General features: G+C 40.8%; 1 protein-coding gene and 2 long non-coding RNA genes across 6 annotated transcripts in view; 2 read left to right on the top strand and 1 right to left on the bottom strand.

Annotated features, from left to right (window-relative positions):
- Positions 1 to 247: 247 nt before the first annotated feature.
- On the top strand, positions 248 to 6,337 carry LOC116276359. 2 transcript variants are annotated; one of them, XR_004185834.1, is made up of 4 exons: positions 248 to 1,337; positions 1,932 to 2,163; positions 3,440 to 3,589; positions 6,253 to 6,337. It is a non-coding gene; the product is annotated as an uncharacterized LOC116276359 (long non-coding RNA). The 2 variants fall into 2 exon arrangements; XR_004185833.1 differs by lacking the exon at positions 6,253 to 6,337 and having other exon boundaries at positions 3,440 to 4,329.
- On the bottom strand, positions 3,826 to 8,553 carry LOC116276360. Its single transcript, XR_004185835.1, has 2 exons — positions 8,432 to 8,553; positions 3,826 to 3,875 (listed from the first exon to the last, which is right to left on the bottom strand). It is a non-coding gene; the product is annotated as an uncharacterized LOC116276360 (long non-coding RNA).
- Positions 8,554 to 8,671: 118 nt separating this feature from the next.
- LOC101022119 (cytochrome P450 7B1) overlaps positions 8,672 to 21,859 on the top strand; it is a 203,822-nt gene continuing 190,634 nt past the window's right edge. For 2 of the 3 annotated variants that reach the window (XM_017962056.2, XM_017962058.3), the window contains exons 1-2: positions 8,672 to 8,755; positions 9,046 to 9,291. In XM_017962056.2, coding sequence (XP_017817545.2) covers positions 9,170 to 9,291 — 122 coding nt within the window. In that variant the 5' untranslated portion in view covers positions 8,672 to 8,755; positions 9,046 to 9,169. Of the gene's footprint in view, positions 8,756 to 9,005; positions 9,292 to 21,859 lie in introns of those variants that run through there. The other variant, XM_003902809.5, reaches the window with a different exon arrangement.

Here is a 21,859-nt window from a genome sequence, read left to right as displayed (position 1 = left end):
TTCTGAGGTGCCTGTAAATGCAGAAAGGACACATGTTGATATTTGTCCATTCATATATGTTCTGACTGACCAGTCACTGTCATTCGAACATCTTTAAGAATAGGCTGGAGGGAACACCATTCTCCCCTACTTAACCAAATATCTACTTACATTTCTAGAAGAAAAAATGAGCCAGGCATAGTCCCAGCTACTTCGGAGGCTGAGGTGGCAAGATTACTTGAACCCAGGAATTGGAGACCAGCCTGGGCAACGTCATTTAAATTTTTTTTTTGTTTTTGAAGATGATGACTCTATTTTGAAAATATTCCATGCTCCTTGTTCAGAAGAAATTTTTGAGAGCTACTTAGCATGGGAAACTCCAAAGCCTGACTCAAATAAAAGATGTGAGTTGAATTTCTTTGTATTATAAAGGCAGGAGGTATTTGATATTTGCTGAGGAAAATTCTGGAGGGACAGTGGAACCAGAGAGGCTGGACTCTGTCAGAGGGAAGCAGAGGAAAATTCCTATTGCCATGTGGCCCAAGAGGACTGGAGGATATAAAATGTCAAGAATTTTTTGAGTGGGATCCCATGTTCTGTACAATATAAACCCCCTGTCCCCCACCCCAAGAAATCTGCCATAAAGATGTTGATGCCTGCTGTGTTTGGGTTTCTTGCAGAAACAAGTGAAGGTACAGAGTGCTGCCTTTTGGTTACCAGCTGCTGAAGGGCCAAAACAGATCTTGCATACGCAGACACAAGTGCCAGGAAGCCCCTGGCTGATGTCTGGGTTAAGTGTGTGTATACCCATCTTAGTTCTATTGCAACCCTGGCAAGCCGACAATTAGACTGTTTTTCAGACTCATTACAAATCAATTTTCTCATTCATTAGTGCTATGTTTGTTCATAAAGCAGAATATTCAAAACTTCCAGCATATGTATAATTAGTGTTATGAATTGCTTTTATAAATGTCAAAATTTAGCAATTTTTGTTGGTGAAAAAAATGCCAGACTTCAGAGAAGAAAGGAGAAAGAGAATAACCATGGAAATGTTAGTGATTAGAAAGCTGCAGGAGAAAATAAAAGGCCTTAGAAAATCTTGAGGGAATTAATTTGACTATTTTCCAGTAGAGCTTTGGAGAGGAAAGCAGGGGGTTGGGAGAAAGCTGGGAACAGAGCTCACACAATGAGGAGACAGATACGAAGGGGGAGAGAAAGAGAAAGACGTGTTTTTCTAGTCTTTAAAGAAGGGTGTGGGTATGAAAGGGCCCAGTGTGAATCCAAGTGGCAACTGGCCCACGTGGAGTCTCTGCTAAGAGGATGGAGCTACTTCAGGCAAGAGCACCATGATAGGCTCAGTGAGTAAAACGTTAGCATGAAGGAAAAATGGTCCTAAGCCCCTTCTGCCGCAGGAAGCGTTTGCTTAATGAAAATGTATACGTACTTCACAGAAAAGCGTAACCTTCCTAAAAAAATGCTTTAGTAGTTTCCTGATAAAATTTTATGGGATTTAGACGTGTTTGGAGAAACTAGTTATGTACCCTCATTGTCCTCTGTCAGGAAAGAGTTGAATGATTTTAAATCGTTCTTTTAGTTACTCTGATAATGCTTAGGTCACATTCCCTATGTTTGTAATCAGAGCAAATGTTTGAATTGACCTCCTAGAGGCTTTCCTTGTTGCAATATTGTAATAAAACCTGACTCATAAAAATTTTTTTCTTTAATAATAGAATCAACTAATAATAATAATTAGCCAAATAAAATTTGCTTTTATTCATCTTGGATTGTTCCCTCTCTCATTAGCAAAACGCCTACAGTAACACTAACCTCTCTGCTTCTGAGATATTACAACTCCAAAGATGAATGCAAGCAAAACCACCACCTGTGTGCTATTTGCCTCCAGCATATTTCTGTAGCATCCTAGTGGACACTGACTGTATTTTGTCACCCAGATTCTCTGTCAGCGTGGAAGAACCTTTGCTCCAAGCTCTGGGATTGCCTCATCGGCTGCTTCAGGACTCACTCTCAGCTAAAGAGAACCCCATCACTTGTGGACACCTCCCCTTTCCTGCAGGCAGTCTGGAACCAGTGACATTAAAGACCTGAACCCTGCACCTCATCTTGGGACAATTCTAAGGGCCACCTGAGTTCCAGATATTATCAAGGACTCAGCTGAATCTTTTGGTAAGACTGTGTCCCAGTTCAGCTTCTCTCTCTGCCTGTTTCCTTCCCATCAGCATGCCTGATGCTGATCCTATAAGCCTGTCCTAAAACACTCTCTTATGATAATATCCCTCTCAGAGTCTGTTTCCTGGGGTCTTTGCTTCTCAGAGTACTGACCTAGCCAAATGTTTTTTAAAAAATGTTTTTGACTCTAGAAAACATTTCCTTAGTGAACAGAGGTGGATGGGAGTGGGGCTGGAGGAGGGAATGGTTCTCATTAAAAGGAATGCTCAGGGAGAAAGTCTTGTGTTTTTGTCCCTAGAAATATGGGGTCAAGGCTAGTGGGAAAATGAAATGTTGGAATAGCCAGTGTGAGTCAGAGATAGAGAGCGAGCGAGTCTCAAAACTTGGCGTGGGAAGTAGGGTCAGATTGTGAGAATGAGCTAAGGTTTAGCACGGGATTGTGATTTTATAAATCACAGTATTCAAAACTCAAGTGTGTATAAGCAATGCCAAGACTGTTAAACAAGAAATGACAAAACTCTCCAATCTTTTCCTTCCTCTTGGAGATAATCAGAGCCATCTGTTCCACCATTTTTGAAGCTGCTTCAAAATAATTATATTCAGGTCTTACCTAAAATTATACTTTATTAAAAAAAAAGGTTTAAATGGAACTACACTCTATTGTTGGGTGTCACTTTGCTCATTCAACAGCATTTTATTTAATAAGATTTTTGCCTGCCATGTCTATATGTGTCCTGTACCAGACTGTGTGCTAGGTCAGCACTACAAACTGACTTTATTGGAGAAAGAAGAACTAAAGCAAAGAGAAAACAACTAAAATCGTTTAAATTGTAAAGAACGACAGAATAAGTGGAAGCATTTGTGATTTAAGATATTTTTAGTCAAGTTTGGTGCCTGCATCTACGATGCCTCACTATTTACTATGTGCCAAATTAAACAATAACTTTGGGGCTTATAGCAGTCTCAGTATAATGTGATTGTTGCAATCTCAGCTGCAATCAGTTTGAGTAGTAGTCACCTTAAGGAAAGAAGAAAGCCACCTATTTTATATTTTAATTGGGCAGAAGTAATATAGCAATAAGCTAACATCTCAGCTGGGCTGAATTTGTCTGATTAACTTGCTTCTACTTATACCCTTTGCCAGTGGAGCAGAAGGTGCTTAACTGAAAAAAGGAAGCCCCAGGCATTTTCATTGTTATATATATATATATTTACTCCTAACAATTTAATCCTCATAATCCTATAGGGAAGGTAGTCTTATATCATTTTTCAGATGGAAAACTTGAGACCAGCCTCAGAGCTAGACAAGGGCCATGGAGGGCCAAGGTCATGGCAGAGTTCAGTTGTCTCCAAAGGGAGCAGTTATGGACAACTTAAGGTAACAACTGGATCCGTAAAGATTGAAGCAAGAATGACTGAGCAGGTAAGTAAAGGGTTAGTGAAAGAAAACTCTAAGGAGGGCAAGGTGACAAGGTGAAAACTATGGGTGACTTCACAGTTGGACATAAGAGCTGAATAACCATGGGTGTCCTGGAATTCTTTTGAGTCTTGGTTTCTTTTATGTAAAAAGGGATAATAATATCTACATCAGAGACTGGTTTTGAAGATTAGGTGAAACAATGTGTGTAAAACATGTAGCCTATATTCCTTTCTTCTTTCTCTTCTTTCCTTCCACTTCTTTGTAATTTTGTCCAGGGGTGGTCTTCATTCTAATCGAAGGTAATGGGAAATCAAAGTTAGTTACAGTAAAACTCATGGAAATGGGAGAGAGATAAACAGCAGTCAATCATTTAGTTATAGAGGGGTTGTGCTTGGATATGATTCAAAACCTAAACCTAATCTGTATTTTATGTCAAAAGTTGATAGGGCCTTTCAGTGTTGGACACTCAATTCTGACTTTACGGACTTCCTAATACTGGAAAAAGAATGTGTGAAATTCCATTTTGGCATTTTCTACAGTGGTACTTTCAGATGTTTCCTAACAGCTGAAGCCTCTAATCTACCCTCCCCCCAGCATATCATTTGCTTCCCAGGAGCTCACAAGATTGAGGCCATATGGGTACATATCCTTAAATTCCCCCATGGTCACTCCACAATCTTCTTCGAGTGGCCTTTTTACTTTCTCTTATCCAATATTAATATATTTAGTCCCCTTCATCCCGGCTTTTTGAAGGAAGTGACATCTCTTTTTTTTTTTTTTTTTTTTTTTTGAGATGGAGTCTCGCCCTGTTGCCCAGGCTGGAGTGCAGTGGCGTGATCTCGGCTCACCACAACCTCTGCCTCCCAGGTTCAAGCGATTCTCCTGCCTCAGCCTCCTGAGTAGCTGAGACTACAGGTGCGTGCCACCATGCCCGACTAATTTTTGTATTTTTAGTAGAGACAGGGTTTCACTATGTTGGCCAGACTGGTCTTGAACTCCTGACCTCATGATCCGCGCCTGCCTCAGCCTCCCAAAGTGCTGGGAATACAGTTGTGAGCCACCGCACCTGGCCCATCTCATTCATTTTTACAGGTCCAATAGACCAAGTATAGTGCCATGAACATAATTTGCACTTAACAAAAGTCAATGATTAAGTAGGTAGACTTGAATGTTTCAGTCCAGTGTATTAGTATTTTCAAAATCTGGGCAGGAGAATTCGGAGGTACATGTTGAAATGCAAGAGGAAATAGTCATCATTCAGGTTTTGTTTACTTTCACAGAGGCTCTTGGGAATCAAAAGTTAAGGCATGGGGGGAACCAAAGCCAGAGTTCAAGTCCTAATGCTAGATTAGAACAAGAACAGAGAAAGAGGCTAGTCTCTCCGGCCACCTGGTAGATGAGGGTCACTTGGCTAGTGGAGTGAGTCACTGAAGTATAATCTGTCACCCTTTCCCTTTCTTTACTTCCTCTACTCTTTCTTTCTGTCACCCTTTTCCTCCCCTCCCCTCCCTTCTCCTCCCCTGCTTCCTTCCCTCTCTCCTTCCTTCCTTTGAGGGGCCTTTTTACTTTCTTTTATCCAATATTAATGTGTTTAGTCCCTTTCATCCCAGCTTTTTGAAGGAAGTGACATCTCATTCTTTTTTTTTTTTTTTTTTGAGACAGAGTCTCGCTCTGTTGCCCAGGCTGGAGTGCAGTGGTGTGATCTCGACTCACCACAACCTCTGCCTCCCAGGTTCAAGCGATTCTCCTGCCTCAGCCTCCCAAGTAGCTGGGACTACAGGTGTGTGCCACCGTGCCCAGCTAATTTTTGTATTTTTAGTAGAGACAGTTTCACTATATTTATTTATTTATTTATTTCCTTCCTTCCTTCCTTCCTTCCTTCCTTCCTTCCTTCCTTCCTTCCTTCCTTCCTTCCCTCCTTCCTTCTAGAGAGACAGGGTTTCTTGCTCTGTTGCTCAGGCTGGAGTGTACAGTAGTGTCCTCTGATGATAGCTCACTGTGGCCTCTAAGTCCTCGGTGGGCTAAAGTGATCCTCCTGCCTCAGCCTCCTGATTAGCCAAGTAGCTGGGACTACAGGTGTACACCACCACACTCAGCTAACTAGAAGTAGTCTTTATGATGGACTGGCATTCGTTCAGTTAAAAATGGAGGACTCTGTTAGTGAGGAGGAAGGGATGAGCAGATATGGAGAGTCAATCAGCAATCTCTGTTAGAGAGGTGATGGGGATAATGGTATACTTTGGAGTTAAAACTGAATTGAACTGGATGGAATATAATGATGCTAATAATGAGCCACCATGAAAGTAAAAGAAAAATAAAAGATATCTTTAGATTGTTTTAATCTGGTTATAGAGTGAAGGTCCCTTTTAACAAAAGTGGAAAACCCAAAAGAAATATATACTTAAAATGTATTGCATATAGATAATAAAGTTTCCCAAGTAAGCCACTGTGCAGATAACACAGGAATATGATACAGTTGCAAACCAATCTGGTAGATAACTATGCAGGCTTCTTCCTTCCACTCTTCTAAGGCAGGGCAATCAATCGTGGGTTTTTGCTGTTATTAATGTGATAAAATAGTATGTATAGTATGGTGTCTGGCAAATAATAAATGTTCAATAAGTAGAGTGAATTCTTATTATTTTAATTATGTTTTTAAACAAAAGTCATCTAGGAGAAAACAAAAGTATGATGACAGAGACTTCTTGTGAAAATCAGTGAGTGGCTCTCTGCAGTGGTTACAGAAATGCCCCAGCATGGAGACCATCCTGTAAACTGGCTCTGCTGTCCCAGCAGTGATGGAAAGCACTCAATTTACTTTCTCGTGGAAGAGACAGAGTGGCTGTCAGTTTACTGCAATCTTTTGGACTGCCTGGAAAATTGAACATACAACAGGAGAAAGGAGAGGCAGGACACAGATTCTGGAATAGAAGTCGAAGACAAAGAGGCTCGTAAACATCAAGATTCTGGGGCTAATCTAGCCATTCACAGCTTTAGAGCCATGGGCAGTAACACTTAAAAAATACACTATGTTCTAACTACCACAAGGTTTTTCACTCTAGCAACTGAAAAACCACTGGCCTCAGGATTTGCAATATTAAAAGTTGCAGCTCATCCACCATCAGATGCTAACTGACCCTGCTGTTCCACAAGCCATAACTACAACTTTGATTGGACAAGAGTCTGGTTTCAGTAACTTTCTCCTGATTAAGAAGACCACTGACCATTGACTGGTTCTGCCCGTTTACAGAGATTACACACTTACCTACCTTTGTATGTAAAATGATCTTTTGATATATAAAGCATAACTGTAACACATTTAAATGCTAAGTAGCCACCCCAAAGTGAACATGGGTCATATGTTACATGCATGTTTGTTCAATAGGCATGTGTCAGGACCACCTTCATGAATATTCATACTCCTCCTGTAACCAGTTAAATATATATGTTTAGCCAACCTCTTTAGCATAAAGCTCCTACCCCAAGCCCCCCTCCTTTGAAGGGCCTCTCTCTGGTCTTGCCTGGATGGCCACCTTGCAGGCTGTAACCCTTTGGAAGAAATAAAGTCTCCTCTCTCCTTTTCAAAACTTAAAAATTGTGAATTTTTATTTTTATTTTATGTATTTAACTTTTAAGTTCAGGACATATGTGCAGGTTTGTTATATAGGTAAATTCATATCATGGGGGTTTGTTGTACAGATTATTTCATCACCAAGCTATTAAGTTCAGTACTCATTAGTCATTTTTTTCTGATCGTCTCCCTCCTCACTCACTCTGTCCTCCAGTAGGCCCCACTGTCTGTTGTTCCCCCCTATGTGTCCATGTGTTCTCATCATTTAGCTCCCACTTATAAATGAGAACATGCCATATTTGGTTTTCTGTTGCTAAGGATAATGGCCCTGAGCTCCATCCATGTTCCTGCAAAGGATATGATCTCATTCTTTTTTATGGCTGCATAGTATTTCATGGTGTATATATACCACATTTTCTTTATTCAGTCTACCACTGATGGACATTTAGGTTGATTCCATGTCTTTGCTATTGTGAACAGTGCTGCAATGAACATAAGTGTGATGTGTCTTTGTGATAGAGTGAGTTATATTCCTTTGGGTATATACCCAGTAATGGGATTGCTGGATCCTATGGTAGTTCTGTCTTTGAGGAATCACCACACTGATTTTCCAAAATACACGTGGCCAACAAGCATATGAAAAAAAGCTCAAGGACACCGATCATCAAAACTACAATGGATTTTTTAAGTTAATAATGTGAACAGGCTGAGTATGAGGGACACGGTGGCTCAAGCTTGAGTATATATGTGCTGGCAGGGGGATCTGTACAATGAAGACAATTTGTGGAGGGCTTCTCATTGCAGGTGGAGGATATGACTTCCTCACAAAGGCAGCCATTAAGAGTTCTGAACAGATTAAAAGCTGCATAGGTCTGTGTTTTAGGGAGGTGGAAATGGGGATGATGGACTGGAAGGGTAAAAAACCAGAGATCAGTTTTGAAGCTGCTGTACCCATTCCAGAGAAGTGTTGCATTGACAGAGCACCCAAGTCCTGGAATAGGACCATGGTTAGAACGGCAAGTATTTATCAGTTGGAATGGTAAACATTTATCAGGGGAGCAACCAGGGTATTTAATCCGAGTCTCATTATGTCTTCTATAAAATACTCATAAAAAAATAGAAATTAAAAACGTGTGTAAACTATCCAGGGGATGGTCATTACTCAAAACAAGGTATTTTAAAAGTTTCTCCCTTATGCTTTCTGAGTACAACCTGTAGTACCTGAACCACTTCTCTTTCGGCCCCTACCACGATGTTCTGCAATCTCTTTTTACCTGTCTCACCCTCTTCCTGTACTGTGTGCCTCATCGGGACTTCTGAAGGCTTACAGCCTAGGTCTTTGTATTCCGTGTCTCTGGCACGCGCCTCTGCACTCCGTAGGCCTCAACCAAAACTTGTGAGCAAATAGGAATGTTAAGGGGGTGAAGGAGGTGGGCGCGAAACGGTTTCGAGGTCGCTCACTCAGCCGGTTTCTGCCGCCAGGCCAACGCCGCTGGGTTGTATCTAAGACATCGCCGGTGTCAGAGCGCAGCCGGCACCTTCTCAAGCATCTTGAGGGACAAGCAGAATCGCTCCTCCTGCAGGGCGCGGGCTAAGAAGTAAGGAACCCAAGGGGCTCCTGTCCAACTAAGAAGCGAAATCCCCCTCCTCCAGGCCTTCAGGGCTGGTTCTTGGGAAATCCTAACTCTTTCCCCTTCTAACTCCTTCCTTGGCCCTTCTTCCTGCCCTGGAGGATCAAGGGCGCTGTTTTCCAGAAGCTGCCGGGTCGGAAACGGTAGGGGAATGGGGCGGTACGCGTGGGTGGAGGATAGGCGGGGAGGGGGCAGTCCACGAACTTTTGTCACAGCCTGGGAGACCGCGGTGACATTCCTGTCTGCTTTGCCGGCAGGCCAGCCTCTCCGGCCCTGGACTAGGGGGCGCCGCCGAGAGAAGCCGCCGCAGGCTGCAGAGTCGCCGACCGCGCTGCTCGCAGGGAGACCCCGGGCTGCCCACCGCGGCCTAGCGCGCGCCGGATGGCAGGAGAAGTGTCAGCGGCCATGGGCCGCTTCTCGCTGGAGTGGTTGGGCCTCCCGGGCCTGGCCCTCGCCGCGGCCCTGCTGCTCCTGGCCCTCTGCTTGCTCGACCGGCGCACCAGGTAAGCGCCTCGGCCGCCCGGCCACGCATGCGCCCTGGGCCCCGCGGGCCGCGCGCGACCCAGATGGCGAAGGGAGTCCCCCTCCATGATTTCCAGTGCAGACAGTCAGAACTTGCTGCGGGGCACTGGCTTCCTCTGGGACTTTGTAATAACAAAGGCTTCTTCTGTCTTTTTCCCACACATACGCATACATATTAAAGCTTTGGGACCGAATTCCATTTGCTGCTCCAGCATAAGTTGTAATAAGCCCTAGGTTGGCGGTATGCATTATGCATCACAGACACATTGTGTGTCTTGCCACTGTGAGTTGATGTTTTATGGCCTAGAAGTCATAGAGCATTTCAGGAGGGGAATATTCTTACATTTCATTAGTTAAGAGAGAACTATATCAAGAAAATGTCAGTGCATGGTGTGAACAATAATTCTGAGTGCCTCTTCCTCAGTTTACCTCCCTGTACCTCATCTGGAAAGCTGAAATAATAGTACATGCCTCGTGAGATTTTTGTGAGTACTAAATGAGTTAATGGAGAGTATTTTATGCAGTTGCTCTATCATTTTTATAAGGACAAAACAAAACACAATAATGACAAAACCTAGACGTATGTCACTTCTTTAACTAATTTGAATTGTGGAAGTAGAAATAGAGAAGTTCAGATAAAATCATTCACTTTGAGTTTAATCTGTTTTTCCTTTCTTTCTGGGTCCTATTTTCATACTGCTCTGGTGTTCATCGCTTTTGAAAACCAAGCAGATGCATTTTGTTGGGTGATAATTGATACATATATGTATGTATATTTGCATACATATATATCAATGTATAGATATCTATGTGTGTGTGATACAGGTTGTTTCTCAATAGTTTTTGGGGAAATGACACCTTTGCACTGCATACAAATATCTATCGTCATTTCTAGAATGCCTGGAGATGAGTACTGTAGAAGTATTTGCCTTTCTTCCCATGTCAGTTTTCAGAGATGTCCCTGGAATGTGCACTCCTCCAGGATGTCTTTTCCAGTGGCTGTGCTTTTGCTTTAGAGGCCAAGATGAGGACTCAGGACACTTGAACTTCAGTGGTATGTGATTCTTTGTAGGTTCCACCTTCTCTATTTGCAGGGTCAGTCAAAGCCAGTTAAGTACCTCTAGGTATGCCTTTAAAGAGAGGTGGTAAAAGAAGGCTGTTGGTTCTATTCCAACTTTACATGCAGGGTAGAAACAGACAAGCTGACTAGGGCAGTTTGGATCAGTGAAGGTAATTGGTGTGAGAATGTGGAACTTGAGGGACAGGAAGGCGAAAGGGTAAGGTAGGCTTTCTCTCCTAGCGTTCTGAGAATAGGCTGATCTTTATATCATGAGAAATTATTTTACTGAGATATTCATGCCATCAATTGCCAATTCCTTCGTATGAGACTGTTTAATGCCGCATATCTATGGGACACTACTTTGATTATATTGCATTTCAGTGTGTAAAAGATAGCCTCATTTGTCCCAGTACAGAGCCATGTTCCTTATTTCTAGTGTTTGGACAATTTACTAATGCTCTACGAAAATGATTTTTCTGATATCACCTCTAAGAACAGAAACATGGTTAAGAGTCCCTGATATATTCTTACAGATTTTTTTAAAGCTTATGCTAATATGCATGAATATATGTTACTAAAAATAGTGGGGAAATATACCCTATGTTGCACCTTGTATTTTCCACTTTGCAATACATTTTAGTTACCTTCCTATGTCAGTTTATAGAAGTCATTATTTGTAACGATTATATAAATATACACCATACATACACAAAAACACACACACAAAACATGGATATCTTTGAGCTTTTGTGGAAATATTTATGTAGGATGGTGGAGTTGTTATCAAAATGTATGTGTGCTTTACATTTTAATAGATGTTGCCAAACTACTCTAAGCCTCAATTTATGTTACTACTAATCATCTGTGCAAGTGCCAATTTCTCCACATTCTGCCAATACTGGTAATATAAATCATTTTAATTTTGCCAATCTGATACATAAAGAAAATGAAGCTTCATTTTTATCCCAAATTTTCATGTATTTACTTTTAAAGGAATTTGTATATTTCTAAAGACAATAATTGTCTGTTTCTTCAATAATTTATTTTTCTACTGGGTTCTTTTTCTATACAGTCAGCAAAGACTTATGTAATAGGAATTTTCATACTTTTTCATACCAGCTGCAATTATTTTTACTATTGTAATTTGCATTTGTTTAAGAGTTTTTAGATATATGTCCTTGCTTAGAAAGCCCTTCTTTTTCCTAACATGATAAAAATATTCAGCACAGTTTTCCATTATCACATTGAGAGATTTTTACATGTATATAGATTACATTTTTATTCTCATTCCATTTTCATCTTTTGAACAATTAGGCTGAAAAGTGTGTAATATTGCATAGTATAGGAATGCCAGATGTTCCAAAGTAAAAATTTAAATATTACCTATAAAAATGGTAAAAAAAAAATTTTAAAAATCGGTAAAAATCAATTCAGAGGTCATTTATTGCCTTCAGACACTTATCAATTCCACCTCTTTTGGCCACAGTACTTTGATTTCCTTTTGTGAAACTGTCTTTTCCCTTATTGGTTATTATCTGGTGAGACTGTCAATCACAGATGCCATTGCAGTATTTATCAGGAGAGATGACAGTGGCTTGGCCTAGGGTTGTGACTGTGAGGTTGATGGAAGGTGGTTAGAATCAGGATATATTTTTGACAACAGAGTCAACAGAATTTACTAATGGGCTAAACATGATGTGTGAGGGAGGTGGGAATCAACAAAGAAGCTTAGAAGTTTTGTTTCCCTTTTTTTTGTTGTTTTTGGTTTTTTGTCTGATTATTTAGTGGACGGTAATGTCATTTCCTTAGATAGGGAAGGTTTGGGGGAATTGAGGAGATCAATAATTCTGTTTGGGGTATGTTAAATAGGCAGTGAGCACCCAGAGCTCAGGGGAGAGGTCCAGGCAGGATACATATTTGTGAAAGCCACAAATGTGAAAAGGGAATTAAAGCATGAACAAGTTGAGATCGCCTGATGAAAGGGTTTGATGGAGAAGAGGAGGGCCTGGGCCACTCTCCTTATGGAAACTGAGCCTGGCAGAGAAAGAGGAAAGTTTTTTTACATTCCTTTCTGGTCCGTTCCTACCAGAGTTCTGAGTCAGTTTTGTCCATTCTTGAACTTCATATAAATGGGATTATACAGTATCCATTTTTGTGTATAACTTCTTTGTCTCAACATAATGATTTTAACATTCATTCATGTTGTTGTATCTATCATTAGTTCATTCATTCTATTTAATTGTAGTTTGTAATATATATAACACAGGAGAAGATTGAGGGGCATAGAATATAGAGTTTTCTATCCACAACCACTTCTGAAAATTGACACTTTTCTAAGTAATTGTTGATTTTTTAATTTTTTAAAATACTTCCACCAGTAATACATGAGAGTTTACGTTGCTCCACATCCTTCCCAGTATTTATTAATGCCAGTCTATTGGTTGGAAGCACTATCTTTCTGGATTTTGGATTTTGTTTTTTTTCCTCTGAAGTGTTGATTTTTGTTTTAGCATGCAGATACATTTCTGGCTGATTATTCTGAACTCATGGAAGCTTAGTTTTACTCTTTGTCAAGGTGAGTCTATGAAAAGGTTGAGATATTTACAGATTCTCTCTTCTTTGGTGATGCTATGATTTGAACATTTGCTTCCCCTCTAAAATTTGTATGTTGAAATCCTAACCCCCAAGGTGACAGTGTTAAGCAGTGGGGTCTTTGGGTTATAATTAGATCATTAGGTCATTGCCGTCATAAATGAGATTAGTCTCCTTATAAAAGAGATCCCAAAGGGTTCCCTCGACCCTTTGTCCATGTGAGGACACCGCAAGAAGATGGACGTTTATGAACCAGGAAGTGGGCCCTCATCAGATACTGAATGTACTTGTGCCTTGATCTTGAACTTCCCAGGCTCCAGAACTGTGAGAGATAAATCTCTGCTATTTATAAGTCAATCAGTTTATGGTATTTTGCAATAGCAGTCTGAATTGACTAAGGCAGATGAAATTCAAACCCTAAACTCTGTCACCCCAGTGGTGGGCAGTGGCTGAAGCTTCTGTGCAGGATTCCAGCAGATCCCTTCCGCTGGGCTTTTTGGGGGTCTTCCCTGAAGATGCACGCGTCCAGAGTTGGCCAATAATTTGAGGGGTGTATATATACAGATTTTTGAGGTGCTTTCTTTTTTTCTAGATTTCTTTCCTTGATTGCCAGCCACTTCAGTAGCCCCAAACTCTGAAACCCCATGCTGATAATATTTGTAGCTTTTTGCTTGAGTTCCAGCTTGCTGATAGGGAGTGCCCTCAGGGCCAATCCTGTCCACGCTGGACCTCTCTCAATATGGGTCTGTTCTTTAAGCATTGCCTCCCCTCCGATATCTGCCTTCTTTTGCCTGTTCTTCAGCGAGTATAAATTGGTTTCTTTTTTTTGTTTGTTTCATATTTTGTTTTCCGTGGAAATGTTGGGTTGGTTCAAGCAACTTTGCCATTTCTGGAATCCAAACTCTATGTAAGAAAGACACCAGTGATTATTTCTAGGTGACATATTTCTATGGGATGGTTTTTCTTGTCTTTGTTATGCTTATATGTATCTTTAAGGTGATATCAATAAATACGTATTTATTTTACAAAACAAAGAATAATAAATTTAAAATTTTATTTTAATATTTTATTTAAAATAAAACTTTGAGAAATATGTTTAAAGTGTTTTAAATTGTCATTTCCATTGGAAGGACCAGCAGTTGGGTAGTCCTTCCCATAGAAGACTTCTTACTTAGAACTGGATGTGTTATGAAACGCAGTTCATCTACAGCAAGTCATTAATAACATGTTTTTGTCCAATAATGAGATATATTTTTAAATCACTGTGTATCAATAATAGACTTAGGTATAGATACCTACTTCCCAAATTATTGTTGAAGATAACATATAAAAATAGTCTGCATTGCAAAAGACAAACATGAAAACAAAGATGTCTCCATTCTTTCCTTGCTCAATCCCTACAAAAATGAAAAAAAAAAATTAGTTTTTCTGAAACAATTAAAATAAATATAAGATGTTTGAATTCTTTTAAATAAATGAAAAATGGATTAAATAATACCTTTTTTAAATGAGGCACTTAAACCAGAATTAAAAAATTTATAACGAAGAGGGGAAAGTATTTACAGAAAATACGATGGGGTGGGGGTGATAACAGATTTTGTTTTTAACTTGCAGTTCTGGATGTGAGACCCAAAATAGACCTTAGTGAGCTAAATTCAGGGTGCTGTCAAGGCTGTATTCCTTCTGGACAGTCTAGGAAAGAATACATTTCCTTGCCTCTCTCAGTTTCTAGGTGCCACTTAAATTCAAATCTCTTGCTCCTACTCTGACACTCCTGCCTCTCGTGAGGACAGTTGTGATTACACCAGGCGCACATAGGTAGTTTCGGATAATCTCCTCATGTCACGATCCTTAACTTAATCACATATTCTGCCTTACAAAGTCTTCCTGCTGAGCCCCCAAAATTCATGTCCATCCTACATTAAAAAAAAAAAAAATGCATTCACTCCATCCCAAATAGCCCCAAAAGTCTTAACCCATTTACAGTATCAACTCAAAGTCCAAAATCTCATCTGTTTAATAGTTCCAGATCTCATCATCTAAATCATAACGATCAGGTATTTGCGAGGATCTGTGTATGATTCATCTTAGGGGCAAAATTCCGAAGAACTCTGTGGGCTCCCATGTGTGTCACAGACATTCACTCATGAGATATTTGTTTTGCCAGATCTTTTCTGGATAATCCCATCTTTATTCCTGGCTTCTGCTGACATGGTTGAGGGCAACTATTAGTCATTATTTTTATGACTATTAGTCATTAAGATTATTCCTTAATCTTTTCAACAATTGATTAAATACTCCGTACAAATGAATGAGTATGTGTGATGGGTTGAACTGGCTTTCTGATTCTTCCCACTGCTAGCAAAAGTTGTCTAGCCATGCCCTTAGCTTTGTCTGCAGAGCACTGTTTCCCGGCAGTGAATCTCCTAATTTAGTGCCTCTTGCAATCTGGATAGGTGGACAATTTCCCAAATCATCAATTCCTGGTTCCTTTTTGCCTACCAGTTCTTCTCTTAATCTATCTCTTTCCTTTCACATTTTATTATAAATAGTGAGAAAAAAAATAAGCTAACCTTTCAACACTTTGCTTGGAAATCTCCTCAGCTAAATATCTAAGTTCATCATTTACAAGTTTTGTTTTCCACGTAACTCAAGGACACAATAGAGCTGGGATTTCTGCAACTTTATATAAGGATCCCTTTTACTCCATTTTCCAATAACGCATTCCTCAGTTCTTCATTTCATGTGAGTCTTCACCAGCAGTGCCTTTAACATTCCTATTTCTACTGTTTATTTTTGATGACTTAAGCATTTTTTAAGATATGTTCTTTACCATACCCCTTACTTAATTCTTTCTGACCTCTCACTAAGGGGGTTGTTGATGTCTATATTTCTACTAACCATTTGTTCCAGTAAATATAGTTTTCTACCATCCTTCTCAGAATTCTTTTAGCATTTGCCCATTACCCAACTCCAAAGCCAATTCTACATTTTTAGGTATTTGTCATAGCAGCACACTACTTCCAGATACCACAAATCTCTATTAGTTTTCTAATGTTACTATAACAAATTACTACTAATCTAGTGGCTTAAAACAACAGAGAATTTATTCTACAGTTCTGGAGGTTAGAAGTCCTCCTGGGCTAATGTCAAAGTATGAGCAAGGGCTGTGTCCCTTTTGGGAGCTCTCACAAAGAATTCATTTCTTTGACTTTTCCAGCGTCTGGAGGCCACCAAGACCTAGGTCATGGGCCCTTCCCCTGTCTTCAAAACCAGCAGCATGGCATCTCTAAATCTCTCTCCTATGCTGACATTTACACTCCCCTATTATAAGGACTCTTGTGATTATCTCGGGCCTGTGCTCACAATCCAGGACAATGTTCTCATCTCAAGATCCTTAATTTAAATCACATCTGCAAAGTCCCTTTTGACATGTATAGCACCAAATTCACAGGCTTCAAGAATTAGGGCATGGACAGTTGAGGGGCATTATTCTTCCTACCATACCTTTTGATGTCAATAATGACCTTATTAAAGCTTTTACTTGATAGGCACCTGTAATAGTTTTTTAGGGCTGCTCTAACAAAGTACCACACACAAACTGGGTGGCCTAAACAATAGAAATTTGTTGTCTCATATCCTAGAGGCTAGAAGTCTAAGATCAAAGTGTTTGCTGTGTTGCTTTCTTCTGTGGGTTGAGAGAGAGATTCTGTTCCATGCCTCTTGCCCAGTTTTTGGTGATTTTCTGGACTCTATGTTATATCATGGCTTATGGAAGCTTAACCCTGAACTCTGCTTTTATCTTCACACAGAATTCTCCCTGTGTTTGTGTCTGTGTCTACATTTCCGCTCTTTGTATGGATACTAGTTATATTGTTTTAGGGGCCCACCCTACTGCAGTATGCCCACATCTTAACTAATTATATCTGTAATGATGCTATTTCCAATTACAATCACATTCTGAGGTACTAGAGGTTAGGACTTCAACATGTGAGTTTTGAGGGATCATGATTCAACCCATAACAGCATCATTTTAAAAAATAGATTCTTCTTATGTGAGTCTAAGATTTTTATCTCTACTAATCAGATATTGTAAACACTCTTGGGCACATTGGAGGAATAGGAGTGATGGTTAAACATTTGAATTAATTCATGATTTAGGCAGGCAGTGTGGCCTTATGGAAAGTTGAAAATAGATAACTTATGGCATAAAGAGTAAAAAGCATATCGTATTTCAAAGCACCCCTCTTTCATACAGCTAAGCATGCCCTTCCTTTAGCTTTAGGCTTTGATTCCTACTAAAACACATTGGTCTTGGGGCAAGGAGCTTTCAACTTTTCTCACTGGACACTCACACTGCAGAGTAAATGAGTTTCAGATTTTTTCCTTTTAATATTTTAAATGTAATCTCCTAGGGTCCTTTAGCTGCCTTATTCCTGTGGATTTTCAAGCTTGCCTTTAGGTGGAAGTGAACTTTCCTCATCATTTTGCTCAAGTGATACTGATAGGGAAAGAACACTGATCCCGAATGTGGAGTATGGTGTTGGCCCAAAAGATCGAACATTGGAAATTAGAAATGACAGGATTTGGGGTCTTCCAGGCTTGATGTTATTCAGAGAAAATTTGATTATTGCTTGTTGGCGTAAATAGGACCTCACGCTTTTCAAAATGTGGTCACGTTTCTCACATGCTTTGATTCTCACATCTATCTAGTAGCTGGCATTTCCATTTTGTAGTTGACAAAGGTGACTCAGCTAGGTTCTGTAGACTACTCAGTGGTCACTACAGTTCTTGGATCCTTTGAATCATCTGTTGAAGGAAGGATTCTCTCTGAGATAATCTGGGAAATGTCAAGTGCTGAGGCTTCCTCTTCTGGGTTCAGTCTTTGAGATCTTTTTCTTGTTGAAACTTTTCCTATGCAGAGCAGGTTGTGTCCCCAGATGGAGATGTGGATTTATGTAAACATCTGGAATGGCGATTCACCACCTTCACAGGCAGTGGGTCATCTTGGCACTGTGGGTTATATTGAAGTAGGGTTTCTCAACCTGGAAATTTGGTGCTAGATGATTCTTTGTAGTGGGTGCTGTCCTTTGCAGTAAAATATTTAGCAGCTTTCCTTGCTGCTATCTATTGGATGCTTGTTGCATACCCTCCCCTTCCATGAAAATAATGAATGTCCTCAGATATTGTCAAATATCCTTTGGGTGAGGGTGGAGAACCACTGCATTGAAGAAGTGGAGGGCATGCCCACAGTCATATTCTGAGTGCAAAGGCTTGCTTGTAGTTAGAGGGAAATTCCCACTTTGGAATAGGTATGAATTATAAGTCAGATAGTAAAACACTGGGACTCTTATTGCCTTATCAAGGTCCTGGATATGGATGAGTGGCTTTTTACTTATACAGTGGAATATTCTCAAAATTTCTCATGATTGACATAAAAAGTAGTCATGAGCACAGAAAAATTTTGAGATGTATGGTTATGAATCGTATACATTTTTGTATTAAAATAGACTTTTTTTCTTAGAGCAGTTTAGGCTTAAAAAAAAAAAAAAAATTGAGTGTATGGCTGGGCACAGTGGCTCATGCCTGTAATCCCAGCACTTTGGAAGACTGAGGTGGGTGGATCACTTGAGGTCAGCACTTTGAGAAAAGCCTGGCCAACATGGTGAAACCCTGTCTCTACTAAAAATAAAAATAAAAAACATTAGCTGGGCATGGTGGTGCGTGCCTGTAATCCCAGCTACTCGGGAGGCTGAGGCAGGAGGATCACTTGAACCCAGGAGGCAGAGGTTGCAGTGAGCTGAGATCACACCACTGCACTCCAGGCTGGGCGACAGAGCAAGACTCTATCTCAAAATAAAAAAAAAAGGAGTGTAAAGTTCAAAAAGCTGCCCCATATGGTAAGTCCTCACTTAACATCATCTGGATTCTTGGATGGAAACTGCAACTTTAAGCAAGACACTGTATTTTCTACAGTAGGCTAATTGATATAAATAAGAGTTAAGTTCCTACAGCATATTTCTGGTCACAAAACCTCATAAAACTTCTAAATAAGGACCAAAAACACTTGTAATTTTAAACATTGAATTAAATGTGATATATACATACATTTAAGAAAGATGAGCAAAAGCAAGTAAGATTATTATTTACCCAATTATTCCAGTTCAGGGTCTCAGGTGGTCAGACCCTGTCCTGGCAGCTGTGGGTGCATGGCAGGAGCCAGCCCTTGACAGGACAGCATCCATCACAGGGGCCACTCACAGAAACCCACAGTCCCCCAGATGGAGATCATTTAGGCACAGCCACCAACCTCACGTGCACAGCTCTGGGATGTGGGAAATAAAACAGAGTACCTGGAGAACACCCATGCAGACCTGGGGTGAATGAACAAACTCCACACAGACATCGTCCCCCGGTTGAATTGATACTTTTTTCTCATCAAGTTATCACAAATGCCATTGAATGAAAAACAACTGTATTTGGGGACCTGCTATACTCCGTTTACCCCTACCTTTCACTGCCCACTCCTTCAATTCCCTTACTATTAACACCTTGTGTTAGTGTGGTCCATCTATTACAATTGAGAAGTCAATACTGATACATCATTGTTAACTAAAGTTCATACTTTACATTAGGGTTCTTTCTGTGTTTTACATTCTGTGGGTTTTGACAAATGTCCAATGATGGTTTGGTTGTGTCCCAACCCAGATCTCATCTTGAATTGTAGTTCCCATAATCCTCAGGTGTCATGAGAAGAACCCAGTGGGAAGTGATTGGATCATGGGGCCAGTTTCCCTCATGCTATTCTCTCAATAGTGAGTACTCATGAGATCTGATGGTTTTATAAGCATCTGACATTTCCCCTGCTGGCACTTCTCTCTCCTGCTGCCACGTAAAGAAGGACATATTTGCTTCCCCTTCAGCCATGTGTGTAAGCTTCCTGAAGCATCCAAGGCATGCAGAACTGTGAGTGAATTAAACCAATTTTTCAGATAAATTAGCCAGTCTCGGGTATGTCTTAATAGCAGTGTGAAAATGGACTAATACAGTAGATTGGTTCCAAGGGAGTGGGACACTGCTATATGGATTCCCAAAAATATGGAAGCAACTTTGGAAATGGGTAACAGATAGAGGGTGGAACAGTTTGGAAGGCTCAGAAAAAATACAGGAAAATGTGGGAAAGTTTGGAACTTCCTAGAGACTTGGAGGGCTTTGAAGACAGGAAGATGTGGGAAAGTTTGGAACTTTCTAGAGACTTGCTGAATGGCTTTGACCAAAATGCTGATAGTGATATGGACAATAAAGTGGTTTCAGATGGAGATGAGGAACTCATTGGGAACTGGAGTAAAGGTCATGCTTGCTATGCAGAGAGTCTGTTGGCATTTTGCCCCTGCCCTAGAGATCTGTGGAACTTTGAGCTTGGAAGAGATGATCTAGGGTATCTGGTGGAAAAAATTTCTAAGTGGCAATGTGTTCAAGAGGAAGCAGAGCATAAAAGTTTGGAAAGTTTGCAGCCTGACAATGTGATGGGAAAGGAAAAACCATTTTAGAGAAATTCAAACCTGCCACAGAAATTTGCGTAAGTAAGGAGGAGTTGAATGTTAATCACAAACACAATGGGGAAAATGTCTCCAGGGCATCAGAGACCTTCATGGCAGCCCCTCCCATCACAGGCCCAGAGGCCTAGGAGGGAAAAATGGTTTTATGGGTCAGGCCTAACTCCTGTCCCACTGCTCTGTGCAGCCTAGGACATGGTGCTCTGTATTCCAGATGCCTCAGCTCCAGCTGTAGCTAAAAGGGGCCAAAGCACAGCTAGGGCCATTGCTTCAGAGGGTGCAAGCCTCAGGTCTTGGCAGCTTCCATGTGGTGTTGAGCCTGTGGGTGCACAGAAGTCAAGAACTGAGGTTTGCGAATCTCTGCCTAGATTTCAGAGGATGTATGTAAACACCTGGATGTCCAGGCAGAAGTGTGTTGCAGGGGTGGAGCCCTCATGGAGAACCTTTGCTAGGGGAGTGCAGAAGGGAAATGTGGGGTTGGATTCCCCACACAGAGTCACTCCTAGGGCATTGCCTATTGGAATTGCGAGAAGGAGACCACCATCTTCCAGACCCCATTATGGTAGATCCACTGACAGCTTGCACTGAGCACCTGGAAAAGCCAGACACTCAATGTCAGCCCATGAAAGCACCTGGGAGAGGGGCTGCACCCTTCAAAGCCACAGGAGTGGAGCTGCCCAAGGTCATGGAAGGCCATCTTGGATCAGAATGACCTGGATGTGAGACATGGAGTCAACGGAGATTCTTTTGGAACTTTAAGGTTTGATGGCTGCCCTATTGGTTTTTGGACTTGCATGGGGCCCATAGCCCCTTTATTTTGGCCAGTTTCTCCCATTTGGAATGGGTGTGTTTACCCAATTCCGGTAGCCTCATTGTATCTAGGAAGTAACTAACTTGCTTTTGATTTTACAGGCTTATAGGTGGAAGGGACTTGCCTTGTCTCAGATGAGACTTTGGACTTGGACTTTTGGGTTAATACTGGAATGAGCTAAGACTTTGGGGTACTGTTGAAAAGGCATGATTGTGTTTTGAAATGTGAGAAAAATGAGATTTGGGAGGGGCCTGCAGAAGTATGATATGGTTTGGCTGTTCTCTCACCCAGATCTCATCTTGAATTGTGGTTCCCATAATCCCCACATGTGGTGGGAGGGGCCTGGTGGGAAGTGATTGAATCCTGGGGGTTATTTCCTCCATGATGTTCTCATGATAATGAGTGAGTTCTCATGAGATATGATGGTTTTATAAGTGTCTTGACATTTCCCCTGCTGGCACTTCTCTGTCCTGTTGTCATGTGAAGAAGGATGTGTTTGCTTCCCCTTCCATCATGATAGTCAGTTTCCT

This window comes from Papio anubis, chromosome 8 (assembly GCF_008728515.1).
Source record: "Papio anubis isolate 15944 chromosome 8, Panubis1.0, whole genome shotgun sequence".
Classification (NCBI taxonomy): Eukaryota; Metazoa; Chordata; class Mammalia; order Primates; family Cercopithecidae; genus Papio; species Papio anubis.
Note: the sequence above shows the minus strand (reverse complement) of the source record. Positions and strands in the feature narration are given on the sequence as shown.